The sequence below is a fragment of the Ciona intestinalis genome, chromosome 10 (assembly GCF_000224145.3).
Source record: "Ciona intestinalis chromosome 10, KH, whole genome shotgun sequence".
Classification (NCBI taxonomy): Eukaryota; Metazoa; Chordata; class Ascidiacea; order Phlebobranchia; family Cionidae; genus Ciona; species Ciona intestinalis.
The window spans coordinates 3197272-3215761 of NC_020175.2; the positions used below are offsets into that span (position 1 = coordinate 3197272).

General features: G+C 35.7%; 2 protein-coding genes across 3 annotated transcripts; one reads left to right on the plus strand and one right to left on the minus strand.

The window, feature by feature from the left end:
• Window positions 1-23: 23 nt before the first annotated feature.
• Window positions 24-8793, minus strand: LOC100184263 (alpha-(1,3)-fucosyltransferase 6-like). Of its 2 annotated transcripts, XM_002121279.5 has the most exons (9): window positions 8689-8793; window positions 8133-8346; window positions 6465-6689; window positions 5200-5389; window positions 4689-4877; window positions 3754-3835; window positions 2268-2455; window positions 1310-1552; window positions 24-994 (listed from the first exon to the last, which is right to left on the minus strand). In XM_002121279.5, exons 2-9 carry the CDS (start codon window positions 8293-8295, stop codon window positions 778-780), a joined length of 1497 nt encoding a protein of 498 aa, XP_002121315.1. In that variant the 5' UTR covers window positions 8296-8346; window positions 8689-8793; the 3' UTR covers window positions 24-777. The 2 variants fall into 2 exon arrangements, with proteins under 2 accessions (XP_002121315.1, XP_009859981.1); XM_009861679.3 differs by lacking the exons at window positions 6465-6689; window positions 8689-8793.
• A 3363-nt stretch (window positions 8794-12156) lies between these two features.
• LOC100178739 (sodium-dependent phosphate transport protein 2B-like) lies at window positions 12157-17654 on the plus strand. The gene is made up of 10 exons (XM_002120995.2): window positions 12157-12733; window positions 13040-13117; window positions 13354-13500; window positions 14016-14162; window positions 14368-14479; window positions 14590-14749; window positions 15155-15259; window positions 15625-15778; window positions 16128-16337; window positions 16722-17654. The coding sequence occupies exons 1-10, from the start codon at window positions 12685-12687 to the stop codon at window positions 17447-17449; spliced, it is 1890 nt and encodes a 629-aa protein (XP_002121031.1). The 5' UTR covers window positions 12157-12684; the 3' UTR covers window positions 17450-17654.
• The last annotated feature ends 836 nt before the right edge of the window (window positions 17655-18490 follow it).

The following is an 18490-nucleotide window of genomic DNA, read 5'->3' on the forward strand; positions in this document are numbered from 1 at the left end:
AACTAAAAGTACCAAATTTCAAATTCAATTTTGGACAACTGGTCGAATAAAAATTTTACTAGAATTTTTGTTTCAACAAGTAATACAAAGTACTTGTGTTCCATTACCTCGCAAAAACAAACCACATTTCAAACAAAATATTAAACTTTAAGCAAATTATAGAACACAAGCAACATACAGAATATACGAAGTACTAAGCAATATGCAAAATCTTATACAACACACAGTATAGTTCAAAAATTGTTGTGTTGTGAAACAGACGGAGTGTGCCACAAACTAATTAACAATATAATTTATTTACCAAGTTTTGGCATATGTTGAGTTAAACTGGTAAATACAATTAAAAAAATTCTACAATGCAAACTTATTCAGAATACGGAAGAATGCTGTATTCATAAATAGTTTAAGGATCCCTGGTTTGAACTGTTATGCTTAAAGTGTAAAAGGTATAAAATAAATCAAGAAGATCAGATTCGGAAAAAAATGCTTTTCCAGTATTTGACCGCACAATAGGTTCAATTTATAGTATATAATCAGTAGGTTTACGATCAGAAAAAAAGGAATATTCAGAAATATAGAAGCTAGACTAAAATGAATCATTAATCTAGACAAGTAAAAGTGCATAATTAAAGGGGGCGTTCTAACACAGAAAGTATGGGCTAATATACTTTCTATATCTATACAGAAGTCACTCCCCTACAAAAAAAACTATATAGAAGAAACTGTATAACAAAACAGTAAAATTTGAGCGCATACAGATCAAACAGTATGAAAAACTTATGCAAGACACGTTGAGGATTCTGGCCCAAAAAAATTCTGATTTAAATTCGGAACTGTCTGACTGTGGTTTTTATTCCAGCCTTGACGAATGAGTTTGCACATATGGCAATAACCATTTACTTCGTAATCAAACATGTCATCCTGTACAAGATCTTCAGGATTTTCGGGTTCCCTAATTTTGTAAACAGGGTAAAAACCTGGCTGCTTCCACCACCTGCAGTAGAGAGATAGATTTACTGACTGGCGCCGTGGCACAGTTGGTTAGCACGCCTGTCTCTAACCCAAAGCATAAGGGTTGAAGGCTTGTCGCTGCTACCATTGTTGGTGTATGTATCTTTGCGCAAGACACTTACACCTAACAGCAATTCCTTCAACCCAGTGGTCACTAATGGGTTGTCTAAATTGTCAGCCATACAATATTAAAAATTTAAAAACAAATTAAAACTACACATAAAGTTACATATGTGGTAACCCATAAGCTAGCAAAGTACATTATTTTGCCCCGATAAAGTTACACACACATACGTACTGAAAATACTCCTTATAAGCAGTGTCATTGCTTTCGAGCATCCTCAAATGGTCAGCCAACCTTACAGGATCATTTCCAAAATCTGCTGCATGTATGTAGGAGCCAGGTGGAGCTATTCGCTCTGCAGTTTCTTTACTGGTGCCCCATACAACAGGTACAAGTCCAGCGTATAAACCGTTATACCAGAATTTTTCAGTGAGGTAGTCTTTACAATCAAGAGTGTTTTCAAAAGCAAAGTAAAACCTGAAAAATACAGTCATAAATATGAGTGTAAATTATATTTTCTTTATTTTTGCATGGCGAGAATAGAGTTATTATAACATGAGCACCCTATTTGATCACCTCATATAACATGCCGGATTTTAAGTTCTGTTTAATTTTGGAATGGCCGACAATTTGGACAACACAAGCACCCGCAATAACAGCAGCATTTAGCACCAAACCCAGGGTATGTGAATGAATTAATGAATGTAAGTAAATTACTTTATCCTTGTGTAGCTGGAAAACGAAAGTCGTGACACTCCCACCCCTTGTACACGCCCCTGGCTACAACCCTACGTCACATGTACCCATGTACATTATTGATAAGCTGCTGGTAATAAATGGGAAATGAAACCACATAATACAGCACATTTACATTAATTTTGCATATCCCTAATTTTCAAGGCTGGCATGGAGAAAAATTGCTATTGCATGACTTTTAATTTAAAATGTTTATTTTTCTCATCTTATTAAATTGATTGAATGAATGTAACTTACTTTATCTTCTCTTGGCCGGAAAACAACAGTCGTTATAACACGGCCCAAGAGTGTTCTGTTTCATACACCTTGTGCCAACTTACGAGTTACCAAGCATGTTACTTTGTGGGTTATTTTGTTACTTTTTAACAGGAATCATGGATATTATTTACCGGTTAGCGGTTACCATGTATGATACCTCTTACATATGTTATCTTACTTAAAAGTTCGCAGAAAATCAAAGAACTTAGTGTTGCTGAGTGGCAGTTCCTTGTCGCCACACTTCCCATACATCTCCACTGGGTATTTTCCTTCATTTTTGATCCTCTTAACGAACTCATGTCGTTCTCTAGCATGTTTTACAATAGCACAGTCGCTGGCAACCCAAGCAGATCCAAGCTTTTTCACCTGCCACAAAACAACTTTAAAAATGAATTTAGAAAATATTTTAATTATATATCTCATTTTTAATACAACTTTGAAGATGAATTTTAAAATGTCGCGATTACATAAATTTCCATTGTTAAAAAGAAAAATTTTGATCATATTAATCACCCACAAAGTAAAAAACATGGTAACTTGTAAGGTAGCATGATGTGTATGAAACAGAACACTCGTGTTATAACAACTGTCGTTTTCCCACCAGGATAAAGATACATTTAACTGAACTTTACTAAAACTTATCATCATTTTAGGTACTACATACAACCAGTGGTAAATCTATAGGTTTGGTGTTAGAACACCCCTCAAAAAGTTTATACACATTTCCGTTACGTAGCGCTAAATGAAAAACGGCATGTGTCAAAGTTGTGTAAAACAACTTAAGCCAGCTTTCATGACATACTAATTTAAATAACGGAAAATCTCACGACGGAAAAATGTTTTACAAAGAAAGTGTTAGCTAGTAAAAAGGGAACTGAAGACAAATTTAAAAGGTGTCCAGATTTATTGAATTAATAGAACATACAATTTCAATTTTTGGCCCAAAATTTTAGCACATAATAAAAACCCGCCCTGAGCAATTTAACAACGGTCTATGGGAGTCCTAAGGATACGAATTTATAATTCATTGAATGTTCTTAGTTTAATACTAAAAGGAACGAGAAAAAGGGAGAAAAGTTGTCCCATCTTTCCCTGCCTTGCTGTATATAGTTCTCCAGAATGGCAGTTTTATATTGTAGACTTTACTTAACAAACACAAATATTTATTAAGCAGTAAAATCAGTATAAAAGGACTTGTAATAAAAGTCAACAAATTTCAATCCAAGCTATCAGCCTTGGCAGCATTGGAAAAAAAAACATAAGAAAATATAAATACAAACAATATGTAACTGTACTGTTAGGGCAACTAACTAAATAAGTTACTGAAAATCCAACTAAGCGAAAACTTAAATTTCACCAGTATTAGCTATCATCACTAAAAAAACTTAAAGATATAAAAAAAAATTATACATATAACAGTACTGTTAGGGCAACTGATTCAGTTAGTAAAAACTAATTTAAGCGAAAACTCATTAAGAGCAAATTTTGAGTAAAAAAAGTGTAAATAAAAACAGGCCTACCCTTTTTTACCAAGTAGAACATCATGTATCGGTGGAACCCTACAGAAATGCGGAGAAATTTCTGTTTAGCTTTAAAATAGATCTAAAATAACTGTTTGTTTCATCAGCTATATCTAAGAAAAGATAAACTTTTTATTACGTTACCTTTAAAAGTTCTTGAAACATGTTTTCAAATTGTGCGTCATCTGTAACTCTTGGAAGTTCAGCAACAAATGAATCTTTGCCTCTGTGTTTACAAAACATATAAGTTTTGGTACTATATAATATCACTGGATCACTTATTTATGAACACATAAAGCAGAAAACAGAGTTTTATTGATAGATCAAGGCTCTTCGCTGCTACCATTGTGGTCACTTTTCTAAATTATCAGCCATACAATAAAAAAAAGCTAAAAAATATTCACCAACAAAGTAACATGCTTGGTAACTCGTAAGTTGGCAAGAGGTGTATAAAACACTAGTGTTTAATGACTCGTTTCCAGTCACAGAGGGATAAAGCAAGTTACAGTAGTTCTAGGTAACCTACATTTATTGTCACTATGTTTGTAACTGCAGTTTAGATAACCCATAATTGAAACTGACCAATAGCATTAGGAATATGATGAAAACTTAATTAGTAGTTTAAGTTTGCTCAATAGGAAGATTTTTGCAACTAAACTTATCTGAAAGGTCAAAATAAAATTGAATGAGGCATTTTCCAACAATTAATGCAATTCAATACAGGGAATAGCCTATCTATTCAGTCAATTCAGACTAAGTACCAGCACCAAACCCATTCTCCATTGAACAACTTAAATAAGCACCACTTCTCACAGGCACAAGTGCAGGTTTACCGTCTATATGGCAATTCTGATGGCATAGTACTTAATGCGCTAATAAAAAATGTTTCTCCTCAAAAAAAAAAAACTTTTTTTTAAGGCGAAATCTAATAAAATAGTAATGAAATAATTTTGTTTCGCCCTGTTATAATTGGATATATCTTCACCTCTATTCTCTATTCTTTGTGGGTGAGGTCCTTGTCTAGGACCTTGGACTCGGGCCAGATTTGGCCCAAAATATATTTGTACCTACTTATTTACCTTCCTACTCTGTGGAGATACCAGTCCAGTGCTGTGTGCGGAATCATGGCAGAAATTATGTCAGAATCGGAACGAAAATGCATCGTGACGTTGAAGAAATTGTTGTGTTCAGTTAAAGCCTTGTGCCAGTAATGTCTTACAGTAGACGGACTCTCATGGCACCACCATGCAAACACTTGGTGGGGCTTTCTGTAAATGAAAAATGGGTTTCAACTTTTATTCACAATTTTTGTAACTAGTGGCACAGCCAGGGGGTTGAGGGCAAACCCCATTTTAAAAAAATATTTTTTTTGTAAATTTTTTTTTTTTTCCTTACTGCATCACTTTTTGTTACATTTTAAACAATACGACTTGTGAAACTTTAATTTTTTAATTTATAAATTGTTTCATAGGCAAAATCTGATTCAGCTGTAAAATTATATATTATGAAACAATTTACTATGAAACAATCTATTTACAAATACAAAAGCCTGCCTTTTATTAGATTCATACAGAGAAAGTCACGCCTTACCTTTTAGTTGGATCTGGTTTATTTTTAGCATCAGTTCCTTTCATGTAAAATATGACGGCGTCACTTTCATCCAACCTGTTATGGTCAGTTGTTAGTTCACATCCACCTCCACAAGCCTTCGTTGCAGGAAGATGCCAGTTTCGCTTGTGATATGTGGACACCCAATCCAGAATAATAGGTTTTTTCAAGCCTAAGAAAAAAATGTGTGCCACTATTTAAATATTGTAGAAAACTGCAAAAAATGACTCAAGCCACTAACCATTCAGCGTAAAGTTTTAATAAAGTTATTAAATAAGAGTGATCTCTAATTTGTGTTTTGCAAGAATATGAGTAAATTATTAGAATCATAATTTTGTACTATAAACAAATTACAAACCAAATTGTGACCGTAAAATCAAGACTGGCCCAATAAAATTTTATAGTTTAGTAATTTTTTGAACCAAAACTAAACATGCAATAATTTAAATTCAGTGTGTGCAAAAGTACGTTCATTCACTTAAAAAGCAAGACGGCATACCAAGCAAATTAAATAAACAAACCATGCTATTAAGTTAATTATACTAGATCATATTAACCCAACTGAATCAATATTAATTAAATATTGTGTTATTGTGTATGTTATGGGTTAGTTTGAAACTTATAAATAAATCAATAGCCCAGGTTATTTTATTAGTACTGTTACTTTTAGTATGTTTTCTAAATGTAAAACTATATATTCTAAGAATAAAAATAGAAATATTAAATGCTTGAAAAAGATTAATGCATAACCAGGCAAGCTAGTTCAATTGAAGCTATTGAGTATAGGGAACACCCAGACAGGCTAATAGGCCAATTTTTTGCCCTTTTTGCCCAACTTTGGGAAGCGGCAGGGTTCAAAACAAAATCTGGGGAAGTTTTAGCCATAGCACCCTGGGTGTTGGGGTAATGGGTCAATCCTAGCCTAAATCCTAGGACCCATGGAGTGCCACGCTAGCGGAATCTCACCCTGATAGAATAGTATCAGTCAGGGGCGTATCTAGGAATTTAAAAAGGGGGGTCCGCAAGTTTTTGCCTAGAAAATAGGTGCGTATAAAACAAAACGTGTTCAATAAAAACGTACCTTGACCGACATTCTATTCTATTTTTTCTAGAATTGACCGACATAAATAATAATGCACATAATAGAATTGCGTAAGAATAATAGAAACGCGTCAGAAAGGGGGATTCAGACCCCCTTAACCCCATACCCCCCTCTTGTATACACCCCTGGTATCAGTATCACCCACTTGGATCTTGTGTAGTACTTTGCTGAGTTGGTGGGGCAGTATTGGTTGTTGTTGTTGTTGTTGTTGCTGTTGTTGTTGTGGTTGTTGTAGACATTGTTGTTGTTTTTAAGGCCATATCTTCTGTCTTCACATTTTTAACATCTTCAGGTTTCGGATATGGATAAATTTCAATATGAGATCCAGAATTCATTGCGACAGACCCATTGGACATTGACAGGATGTTGGCTGATGGATTTGAAATGAATTCATTTTGTTTAATTAAAGCTTTAATTTGTAGATTTTAAATGAAATTTATGGTTATACTATCTCAATCATCAATCTCATAGGGGTAATGGGTAATACCAGAAAATAGTTTTGTTAAGATGTATTATTGACATATATAGCGTAAAACTCCAAAATTAAATTCCCATATTCTTTTTTGTTAGTCTACATGAATATTACTGGATATATTAAATGCTAATGCCGTCTACACAAATTTAATAAAATTTGTCAGTAGTAACTATGAGTAAAAAATAATACAAAGTGAAAATAATACGTTATTAATAGTTTTTAGTTTAAATTCACCAACTGACTGTAACCACATAAAACCGTAGGCTTTTATCTAAATATTTGTAGCAGAGGGTAAAAACCTAAAATACATGCCAAACATATTCTCTTTAACATAGGGGTAAACATTTGACAAGCGCTGTGGCCATAGGCGACTAACTTTTAAAATGTCAAGGTACCCATAATTTTTAAAGAATAGAAGTTTACGCCGACAAAAGCATGATTTTTTTGGCTTGTCACAATATCAGTTTTTATTTGGGAAATACCGTACTGATCGTTACACTATCACCCCCTATAATGTTTGTTTTAAGACATGTTCGTAAGATAGGCTATTCAATTGATTATACGTTTAATCTGGGTACTTACTACTTATGGGTGCGCTAATTTATTTTCAGGGTATACTATATACGTATTCCTTGCATATTAATATACCAATGTTAGGCGGCTATGGCTTGTGGCACAGTTGTTAGCGCGCCTGCCTCTAACTATAACCCAGAGGTTACAGTTCAGGGGTCATTGCTGCTACTATTGTGGTGTATGCGTCCTTTGTCAAGACAGAAAAAAGTAATAGCTTCAACCCAATGTACCCTTTCGAGCTTTTTAAGTTGTAAGCCATACATTGCATCAAAGAATGAAAAAATCTAAAGCTGCATACTTTGTAACTCAGAAGCTAGTTATGTTTATCCCCATGTTGACAGTTGTACTCTCAAATATTTACCAAAATAACAAAGCTATTGGCATACTTTGTGAATTTAGAATCATTTCTGTCTTCTTGCATACAGAAAATAAAAGAAAATTTAAGCGGTCCCTTTAATTAGTGCATGTCAACTATGTCCACAGACAATATTCAGTTCACTATGTCCGCTACGTCGACTATGATCGCTATCTCCACTATGTCCACTGTGTCTACTATGTCTACTATGTCCACTATGTAGTGAATATTGTGGACATAGCAGACATAGCGGTCATGCACTAATTAAAGGGTCCACTCCCAATTTAAGTGGCAACAAATACAAACAACAAACAAACAATGGATGACATATGTGAGAAAAACACAATCAATGTACAATAATTGCACAAGACATGCAAATATGAAATTCAAGCGCAAAACACAAGTCTCACCTGCCCTGCTTTTCCAGATCGCTTTGATATTAGTCTTTGTTGCCTCATAATAATGAGATTGCAAGCAAAACAGGATAAAAACCATTGCTAAACTTAGAAGGCTGACACCCCTACATATTCGACTTCGCATTTTTTCAACCAGGAAAGCACTGATGTAACTCATTAAACTGCCCACACCAAAATTAACATCAAGTAATCCTTAGATCCACGATTCCTGTTAAAATAAAGTTACGAAATTACCACAAAGTAACATACTTGGTAACTCATAACTCATAAGCTGGCACAAGGTGTATGAAACAGAACACCTGTGGGCCGTGTTATAACGACCGTCGTTTTCCGCCCACCAGAGGATATAGTAAGTTGCATTCTTTTATTCCTTCATAATTTGATACTAGTAAAATCCTTTTCTTATGTTATTGGACCTCTAAAAAAACCGTAATAACCAACACAAAAATCGTAACAATCTTCTAATACCTATTTATCTTAAACAGTAAAACCACCAACCACTAACTATTAAGCATTGACTATCAAATACAATCCCCTAATACTCTAATACCTTCCAGTTTCCACCAGCCTAATCTTAAAAGTACCGATTCTTTGCCAGTGCCAGCAGTGCCTGGAACTTTTACAACTTAAGAATTCTAAATCCACACTACAAGGATTCTTAACCAAAGGTACTGTTTACGGTCCGCAAAATATAAATAAACCAATATTGTTTTAATCTCTGGAAAAACTGCCCACCTTCCTGCGTCGAGGTATCAAACATGAGTTTTTAATAAGAATACACTTTATTAACTATTGCGTTAGGTGTATCGAATGACACATCGGGTTGTCAAAATATGAGTATTTAATGGGGTTACACTTTACTAACTGTAACAGGCATGTTGCGTGTACCAAACGACGCGCTCATGACGTTCTTAGACAACCCACGACTTTAAAAACTCAATACAAGCGAAGCGAATACGTAGCAACTTCAACTTAAAAGGGAAATTCCCACAGAAACAATTTGACCCACGTAGTCGTCACGGGACTGGGTACCGCATCTCTGCTAACTTTGGGTAGCTCAATTGTTTGTTTTTTAATATTTTTTCAAAAGAAGAAAACTCGACGGCTATAAAACTGTTAATTATATATAGTAACCCTTTACAACTATTCAGACGAGTAGACAAATCGCCAGCTGGCCCTCCATTTGGTCATTTTTTAAATTTATACACGTCACCAGGAGTCGCTCTAAAGCAATGTTTGTGGAAATGCTCGAGTGGCGGGGCAGTAACAGTCATTATAACACATGTGTTTTGTTTCATACACCTCGTGCCCCTTTGTGGGTTACTATTTTGTTGTTGGTTTTTTAATTATTCTGTTTTATTGTATTGGTGACAATTTAAGCTGAAATAATTGCCGTTTAGTGTTTGCCCAGAGACACATTCACCCACAATGGCAGCACCAACAAGCCTTGAACAGGTAACCTCTGGACTAGAGACAGATGCGCTAGCCACTGTACCACGGCGCTAATAAAGTATGATTTTTACCCCAATGTTTTTTATTTGGAATTTTGGCTTCCGGAAGTGCTAGAAAAAGATTATTTATTCGGTAAAAGTGAAAACAATAAGATTGCATAAATGGCACTGTCATACGTTAGTTCCTTTACTAAATACTATCTTGCACGACTAGAGCTGCATTTTACAAATTCTTTTTTAAACAGACATCATCCGATCACGCGTGGTCCCATACATGAGCGATTAAACTTTACGAGCATGTACGGGCCGGGTCCTTTTGGACCAAGCCCATAGCCCACCCCTCTGCTTCTACGTCAAAGCAAACAGTGATATTACCGGTAATTAACACGTGTTTAACTTACAAAGACGCGGGTCGTTGGCTGGAGGGGAGACTTTTATACGAACAAGCTGTATGTCCATATTCACTACTTGTTAACTCTCAAAACTCTCCGCTGAGAAAGAGAGTGTATGAATGAAAATTATTGTCGCTCATTTATCCCGCGTTGCAACATGAGAATTTACAGCTGTCTTTATTTCGGTAGGGCTTTTATAAAATAGTTTCTACATTTGCACTACGCAAGATTCCACACTTATGCTTGATTTGTATACGAGTTGCCTCACTTCTACCGTTTTGGGTGATGGTGTTTATTTGATTGTTCTGTTAGTTATTACATATCTCTTACACCTCAAACCCGGGCCATTCCAGATGTGCAAGGTTGCAAAAATCTGCCGTAAATACAACGAAGTCTCAGGCTAATGAACGATAAATATTCGCTGTGTTTACCTCTATCCAGTTTAGTAGTTGAACTGATTTAGAGTCTGCAGTTGCTGGTTCGCTCTGCTACAGAGGCGTGCTTTGTAAATGGGCGAACCGTGGGCAGCGGAATTTTTACCACCGGCCAAAGTCTTTCGTCTGTACTGTGCGCGGTATGCAACCTTTCAATAGATATTTTAGCTTTAACGAGTTTATAAATTTGAATTTGCTTTTAGTATCCAGAATTTTACCGCATTTAAATTCAAGCACACGTAAAAAAACAACAATAACAACAAAAGCGAAAATTATGTTGTTTCAATTAGTTACACATGTGTATTTGAGAAACCTAAACGCATAGTAAATTAAATGGTGCCATCAACCGCTCAAGGTCGATTGTAAGAGTCATAAAAAAGAGGAGCATAAAAATCTGCAACCGAGAGCAAAAAGCAAAATGATGTGTGCCATGAGCACTTACATTTGAGCGTCTCGTCAACACGGAATTTACCCCTGCGGCATGGATGGCGGTAAACGAAAAGTCAATGTCCCCGTGAAATGTAAAAAATGCGTAGTTGTTGACGGAATACCTGACAGTTATAAACTATGGGTCGTTGATATCTAAATCACAAAATCATACGCTGTGGCGTTTGCGACTTTGGCCTTAATGCACACTGGGACGTTAAACCCTATATAAAATAGCAACAGTTAAAAGCACCTTCAACTGTAAGTTTCGGTAAACAAGTAGAACTTTTACGTTAACGAGGATTTATGACACTGGGGTTTACAATAAAGCTTATTTTAAAATGTGCAACGTTTTCTTCCGAGCAAATGTATTTACGAGTAATAATATATTGTAAATTTGATTGTAGTTACTGTTAGTATAGTAACAATCTCTTTGAGGATATTTTGGATAAAGCTTAAAACAACTATTAGATTTAAAAGAGAGTTTAAATTTATTTGGTTTATTTATTTTTTTTACTTTTTTTCATACTTCGCCAATGCTACTTTTTATAAATAGTTGTAGTCGGGTGGGGAAAGACGGGACACATTTTTATTCTAGTACCGTCCAAATTGCTAGTAAAACAGAGAATATTTTAAAATTATAAGGTCTTTTCTTCACGACTACCATATACTGTTGTTAATTGTTTAAAACACCACCAGGATATTTAGAAATTATGTTTTAAACGTGTTCCGTTTTCCACTAATGTGCTGTATAGTACTGTGGGGTAAGATGGGACACCATTACCACATAATATCCAAAAATCCTGATCGTATTTTAAACAATTAACAACGGTCTATGAAAGTCGTGAGGATACGGTTTTTAAAATCTTCGAATGTTCTTTGTTTACTATACCAAATGCGACGAGAAAATAGCACAATAAGGTGTCCTATCTTCCCCTACCCTGCTATATACTTTATATTACCATTTAAGCCTTAAAACTAAACCCCTAACCTAAATAGTATAGTAAAAACAAGTAGGGGCTACGCATGATGTTTAATTTGCATGATTTATTAGAGTGACATTTATGTCTGCCTAAACTGCAAAACTGCACTTACACACGCGATATGTGTATATTGATTTACGGTCATGTCAAAAATATGATTTAAATGTCTACAGCCACATTTCAATAGCCACATTTCAATATTTGGTTTAGCACCTTGTAGGGACGGGCATTTATAGACCTTTATGGACCCAATCGCGGTTGCGGTTGGCGCTGTGTCACCGACCTTCAAGTCCGTCAGCAAGTACTCGAAAACAATGGCGGTAAAAGTGTTTTTCCATGGCAATACAAAGGAATACTACGGGCCATTGTGCATTTACAACCCGATGCTGCACGCACCAAAATGGCGGCTTTTACCCACAATTCATTTAGCCATAATTTAATGTTCAAAACAGAATATATCACTGGGTAAAACAGAAATGTTTCTATTTTTTCACACTGTATATATATACGTATAAATGGTGAGTGTCATTTATTTATCCTCTCGTAGCGGGGCATTACAAGTTGTAATACAAGTGTACTTACATATATATATCTCGTAACGCTTATCAAGTCTTTAGGTTTGTGGGGAACTTTGGTGAATAATTTCTAAAACAAAAGACCGTTAAGTTGTTACGCAACATGCGGCGCTTAGCATTTGTTTACTTATATAATCACGTCTTCAGCGCATGTTTTACAGGTCTGACGGCGCTATAACGACGTTAATATATAAGTACCACCGACACAAATAACCGGCGCAGAAGCATAAGCACCCACGCTAGTCAAGGGAAGTTTTCTGCGTTGCGAATTGAGACTAAAAGAAAATGAAGGCAGAGAACACTAAAACCGCTGATGTAAAAATCGTGGATGATGGTATAAAAAAGTAGACTATATATCTAACAATATTTAGCGATTTTTGATGTGTTTTTTACCGAAACTAATAGACCGTTTTTAACAATATTTAGCGATTTTTGATGTGTTTTGGGGAAATATAACCAACCTTTTTAACAAAAAAAATCCAAATATCGAAGAGGAGAAAATAGAATGAAAAGGTGTCCAATCTTTCGTCCCCACTCTACTATATACTGTTTTACACTGTGTCCGCATTTTAAAAAATATTCAATTTCGCTATCAAAATAAAATTGCTTCGCACTAATTAATCTGCGTCTTGTTACACAGATTCATTGGATTCGACAGTAAAAATCGAAGATTCCGATCAAAAAGTTGACAATTTCGCTGTTACATGGGAAGATGACGGTAAGCATACAGAACTTGAGTTTAAACAATTTCAATCATAAGAAATAGTTTGTTTTTTTTATTTAAAAACATTTAATTGTGTATTTTCTTTGTTAATTTTCTTTTTTTGTTAGTTAATCTTTATTAAAAAATCTAACAATATATATATGAAAATCATATTCTTTTTGCAATGAAAACTTAGGCTAAGGTATTAAGTATTAACGTTAAATAAAACGTGAAATTTTTGCATCCATTAGAAAACTATGTGAAATGGAGTGATAAAACAACGAACGAAAAGCTGAAAACTGTCGTAGTGACAACTGTTAAGATTATTCTTGCTCTTGGTTGCTTGTACATCTTCATTTGCTCCATCAGCATGCTGGGAGATGCTTTCGAAATTCTTGGTAAGTATATAAGTATATATATAGTGGGGTGGGGGTGGGGGTGGATGGGACAATTTCTGCACATAATATCCAAATACCCTGATCCTGTTTTAAACAATTACCAACGGTTCATTGGAGTCGTGCAGATACGGTTTTATAACTATTTAAATTTTCTTTGTTTAATACCAAAAAAAGATAAGAAAATAGAATGAATAAAGTGTCCTATCTTCCCCTACCCTTCTAAATAGTATTACTAAAAAAACGGTATTCATGTTAATTTTTTTTTTTTAAAGCACTTAAAAGTGCTGATTTTCCGTTAGCTGCGTTTATGGAAATATTTGTGAGACCTTTAGATTACATTTGAGCATATATCTACTTATATACGAACTTTTTCGTATGTGTGTTTTTTTCGTTGGTGTGTCCTTTTTTTCTTATTCGTTGGTGTGGTCCTTTAAACCTAACACTCTACCTTTTTTCTGAGACGCATAATACTGCGTTACCTAACCTCCCAAAATTCCACATATAAAAAATTGCAGCTGGTAAAACTGCGGGCGAAATCTTTTCAAACGACTCATTTCTCGCAAACCCACTTTCTGGTTTAATTGTTGGGATTCTGGTCACAGTGCTGGTTCAGAGCTCATCAACTTCAACTTCCATTGTCATAACCATGGTTGCTGCCGGAAGTAAGTACTGTGCCGATAGCTTATAAGTAATCAGTGCAACGAGAAGTCTTTTTTTCCCATTAAAGCACATCTCAAAATTACTGCGCACTTTTTTGGTTTTAGTGTTTAGGTTTTTCTATGCGGATATTTTCCCGCATTTCCCAACAAAAAAATGCTGTTTATATCCTTTTGAGTTGGTGACAGTGATATTATTATCTGTCTCCAGTTCTTCAAGTTCACATAGCAATTCCTATCATCATGGGAACAAATATTGGGACTTCCGTGACGAACACGATCGTTGCACTTTCTCAATCCATAGATAAAAATGAATTCAGACGGTAAGCGATGGCCACGTAAGTGTGACATTGTTCAGTTTAAACAAAAATCCTAAATCCTCGCAACCTTTATTTTAATACAAGCACTATAATGTTGGTTTAATCGTTTCTAGAGCATTTGCCGGCGCTACTGTTCACGATATGTTTAACCTGCTGTCTGTTCTCGTGTTCTTGCCTCTGGAAGTGGTATCTGGGTACTTAGAAGTTACGACGCAAGCTATTATTGATTCGTTCCACATTCAAGGGGGGTCAGATGCCCCAGACATGCTTACAGTAAGTTTCCAGAAAAAAAACACAAGGAAAGTTTCAAAATGTATACATATATTTTTTTAGTTTTTTAGATTTTATTTTTTTTTAGTTTTTGTTATTTTTTTTCTATTTTTAATACATAGTAGGGTGGGGAAGAGATGGGAAACCTTTTCATTTTATTTTCTCGTCCCATTTGGTAGTAAACAAAGAACATTCGAACAATTATGAAACCGTTTCCTCGTGACCCCCATAGACAGTTGTTGATTGTCTAAAACACTATCAGGGAATTTGGATGTTCTACCAGTGTCCCATCTTACCCCACAATGCCAATTTTTTTTCAAGATGCGTCACGACTGCCAGACTCCCCTGACTGCGCAACTGTATGCAGTACATTATATAACAACACATTATATATCTTTTCTTATTTAGATTTTAACGGACCCAGTTGTGGAAGGGATTGTTCAGATCAATAAATCTGTCATCACGCTCTCTGCACAAGGAATTCCTCTGGAGCCAGATTCAAGTATGATAAAGGTTAGTAACGAAAACCATTACGTTCTATATCTTTTTCACAGAATAGTTTTGTGTATATACGAAGTGTTACGCATTTAATAAGTTGTTTTTTTTGCTGTTTTTTTATAGCGTGTTTTATAACGAATGTCATTTTGTCGCTAATTCACTTCAGCACATATTATCCAAATATCCTGACCGTGTTTTCAACAATTGCCAATGGTCCATTTGAGTCGTGAAGAAACGGTTGTATAACTCTTTAAATGTTTTAGGTTTACCCAGTTTGACCAGAAATTAGGATAAAAAGTTCTCCAATATGCCCCACACTACTATATATGTTCAAGTAACGCCACCTGCTGCGCTGTCTTAAAATATAATTTTGTTCACAGATATGGTGCGATCAAACAACTGCAGAAATCAACAGCACGATACTCACAAACACAAGCGTGCCAATCGGTGTTACAACTTGGCCGAATGCTTCAACCACCATTGTACCAATGAATTTGACAATGATCGAAACCGTTTATGTTGGAATCAGAAAATGTATGTCAAATGCTCGCTATACAACACATACGGTTTACGGAATGGTGCTGCTTATATGCTTATTATTACATAGTAACTTGTTTAACACAACTTGAGTTTAACATATTTTGAATTCAATTTTAACTGGACTATTCTCTTGTCTTCGCCATTTAAATATAGGCCTACGACTTTCGCTATTATTTCTTAAAGCGATAAATAAAGTCGTATTGTTTATGTCTTACCTAAATCTATTCATATGTCCACAGTTTCCAAAAAGACTCCAATTCTTTATTTTCTTGCTCCAACTGTATAAACAATTACCTTTGTTAAATCCAAAATACCTCTGTTTAGTCCTATATACGTTTTTCAGGCAAGTCCCCTCAAGATTTCCTTTTTGCAAACACCGGACTTTCTGATGTAGAAGCAGGAGTTATCCTTCTTTTCGTTTCTCTTTTCATTCTCTCCTCCTGTCTCATCGTCATGGTGAAGCTTTTAAGTTCGATGCTTCATGGTCCAGCCTCAAGGCTTATCAAGAAAGTTATTAACACGAAGTTCAAGCGACCATTTGGCTGGGTTACAGGTACATATATGTGTTTTAAGGATCTCGAATTCTTGTACTATTTTGTACTGCATATTTGTCAGTAATAAATTTCTTTACCACCTAATTCAACGGCTTTAGCAGCTGGAATATATAGCAGGGTGGGGGGAGTAGGACACCTTTAGCACATATATCCAAATATCCTGATTGAGTTTTTAACAATTAGCAACGGGCTATAGGAGACGTGAGGAAACGAATTTATAATTTCGTGAATGTTCTTTGTTTACTTGCAAATTGGACGATAAAATAGAATGAAAAAGTGTCCCGTATTCCCTCACTGTACTAAATAGAGATAAAGGGAACAAACGACTTTTAAATTGCACTCTCTTTCTATTTTTGTTGATACAATGTTATTTTAAATCTCAGGTTATCTTTCTATTCTGGTTGGTGCTGGTTTGACATTCGTTGTGCAGAGCAGCTCTGTCTTCACGTCTATTCTTACCCCGTTGGTCGGCATTGGTGTCATCAGTGTTGAACGTATGTACCCACTCACCCTGGGTGCTAACATCGGCACGACAACGACAGGCATTTTCACCGCACTGGCTAGCGAGCCAGAAAGGCTGGAGTATTCGCTTCAACTGGCGCTGGTCCACTTATTCTTCAATATTAGCGGAATCCTTCTGTGGTATCCTATACCGCTAATGAGGCGTGTACCCATACGTGGCGCGAAGGCACTCGGGAATATAACGGCAGACTATCGATGGTTTGCAGTGCTGTATATGATCTCAGTGTTTTTCCTGATACCAGCAATTCTCCTCGGTTTGTCCTTTGCTAATTTCTGGGCATTGATGTCGGTGGTGATAGTGGTCGCTGTCATTGCTGTTTTCGTGGTCATAACCAATATCATGCAAACACACAAACCACAGTGGTTGCCAGAGATTCTTCGCAACTGGTTATTCCTGCCTGTATGGATGCGGTCGCTGCAGCCATACGACAAATTCTTCAGCAAATATCTGCTATGTCGCTGTTGCTGTAAACCAAAAGACGACGAAGAAAGCATCATTTCTAGCTCGGTCGAGACACCAAGCGGAAACGATAACACCGCGTTTGAAGCTGACGAAATCAAACAAGAATTTACGGGGACGAAAATGTAGTTTTATAATCTTGCATGCAGCGATGCAGGATAAACTTTCGGTTAAAACGTTGATACCCTGCAGCGCAAACATCGTACATTTCTCATCGACTTGCAATTCTTCCGGCGTATTTCTTTAATGTTGCGTTTCACAGACCTTGTGGTTAATAAATGTTACTATAACGTTCGTTTTTGTAAATGACTGTAGAATAAATGCGGTTCAAAAAGCTATGTGATTTTGTCGTAATTTCAATCAGTATAAAAAACATAAACAATTTCCAACGAAACTGGACCAACGTCATATGATAGGCTATCCTACATTGTTCAATGTTCAACATAACCATTAAGCTGAGAAACATACTAAGTTGACAGGACAACTGTTGTGTTGATTTACAAGCTATTTGGTGGCTTTAAATACTTTGGTTCTCCCACAGGTAATGAATAAATGAAAATAACATGCTTTATCCTCACGTGACCGGAAAACGACAGTCGTTATAACATGGGTGTTCTGTTTCATACACCTCGTGCCACCTTACGAGTTACAAAGTATGTTACTTTGTGGGTGCTGTAATGTCCACAGTCCTATGCTCGCCGAGAAATGTTGTATTCTACATTTGTATCTACACTTGCACACTGACATAAATTAAGATAAAACGTAGATGTTGATATGTTACTAACGGGTTTCTGATGTTTAAAGGTTTGTGAGTTACAGTGCACCATCTCTAGCGTTTACAAATTAATTGAAAAACTTTCACAGTAGGACAAAACAAGGTGTTAATAACACGACTGACACCTAGCAGTTAGGAAATAATGTAAATAAGCCGCAAGGCGTCGCTAAATTGTGTTTAAAAGAGAACGTGCAGATCTGGGGAACTCCCTATTTTTGTTTCCTTTCATGTCTTTTAAATTTTAGATATATATGTTCGATTTATTATACAGATGCATCATATAGTTTTCTGTTCTTAGATTTACCTAAACGTGTTTCGTTCCCTTGTACCATGGCATTTATTACGGAAGCTGAGTTTATAAATATGTGTACGTCTTTTGTTAAAGCCTCGGACAG

Bases quoted from the DNA above. Each gene is read 5' to 3' on its own strand.
- LOC100184263 (XM_002121279.5), bottom strand. From the start codon at position 8,295: ATGAGTTACATCAGTGCTTTCCTGGTTGAAAAAATGCGAAGTCGAATA. The intron at 4,878-5,199 runs GTAAGGCGTGAC...TTTCATTTACAG, and splicing joins AAACCAGATCCAACTAAAAG to AAAGCCCCACCAAGTGTTTG. The intron at 995-1,309 runs GTACGTATGTGT...TCTCTACTGCAG, and splicing joins GCTTATAAGGAGTATTTTCA to GTGGTGGAAGCAGCCAGGTT.
- LOC100178739 (XM_002120995.2), top strand. From the start codon at position 12,685: ATGAAGGCAGAGAACACTAAAACCGCTGATGTAAAAATCGTGGATGAT. The intron at 13,118-13,353 runs GTAAGCATACAG...TGCATCCATTAG, and splicing joins TGTTACATGGGAAGATGACG to AAAACTATGTGAAATGGAGT. The intron at 14,750-15,154 runs GTAAGTTTCCAG...TTTCTTATTTAG, and splicing joins ATGCCCCAGACATGCTTACA to ATTTTAACGGACCCAGTTGT.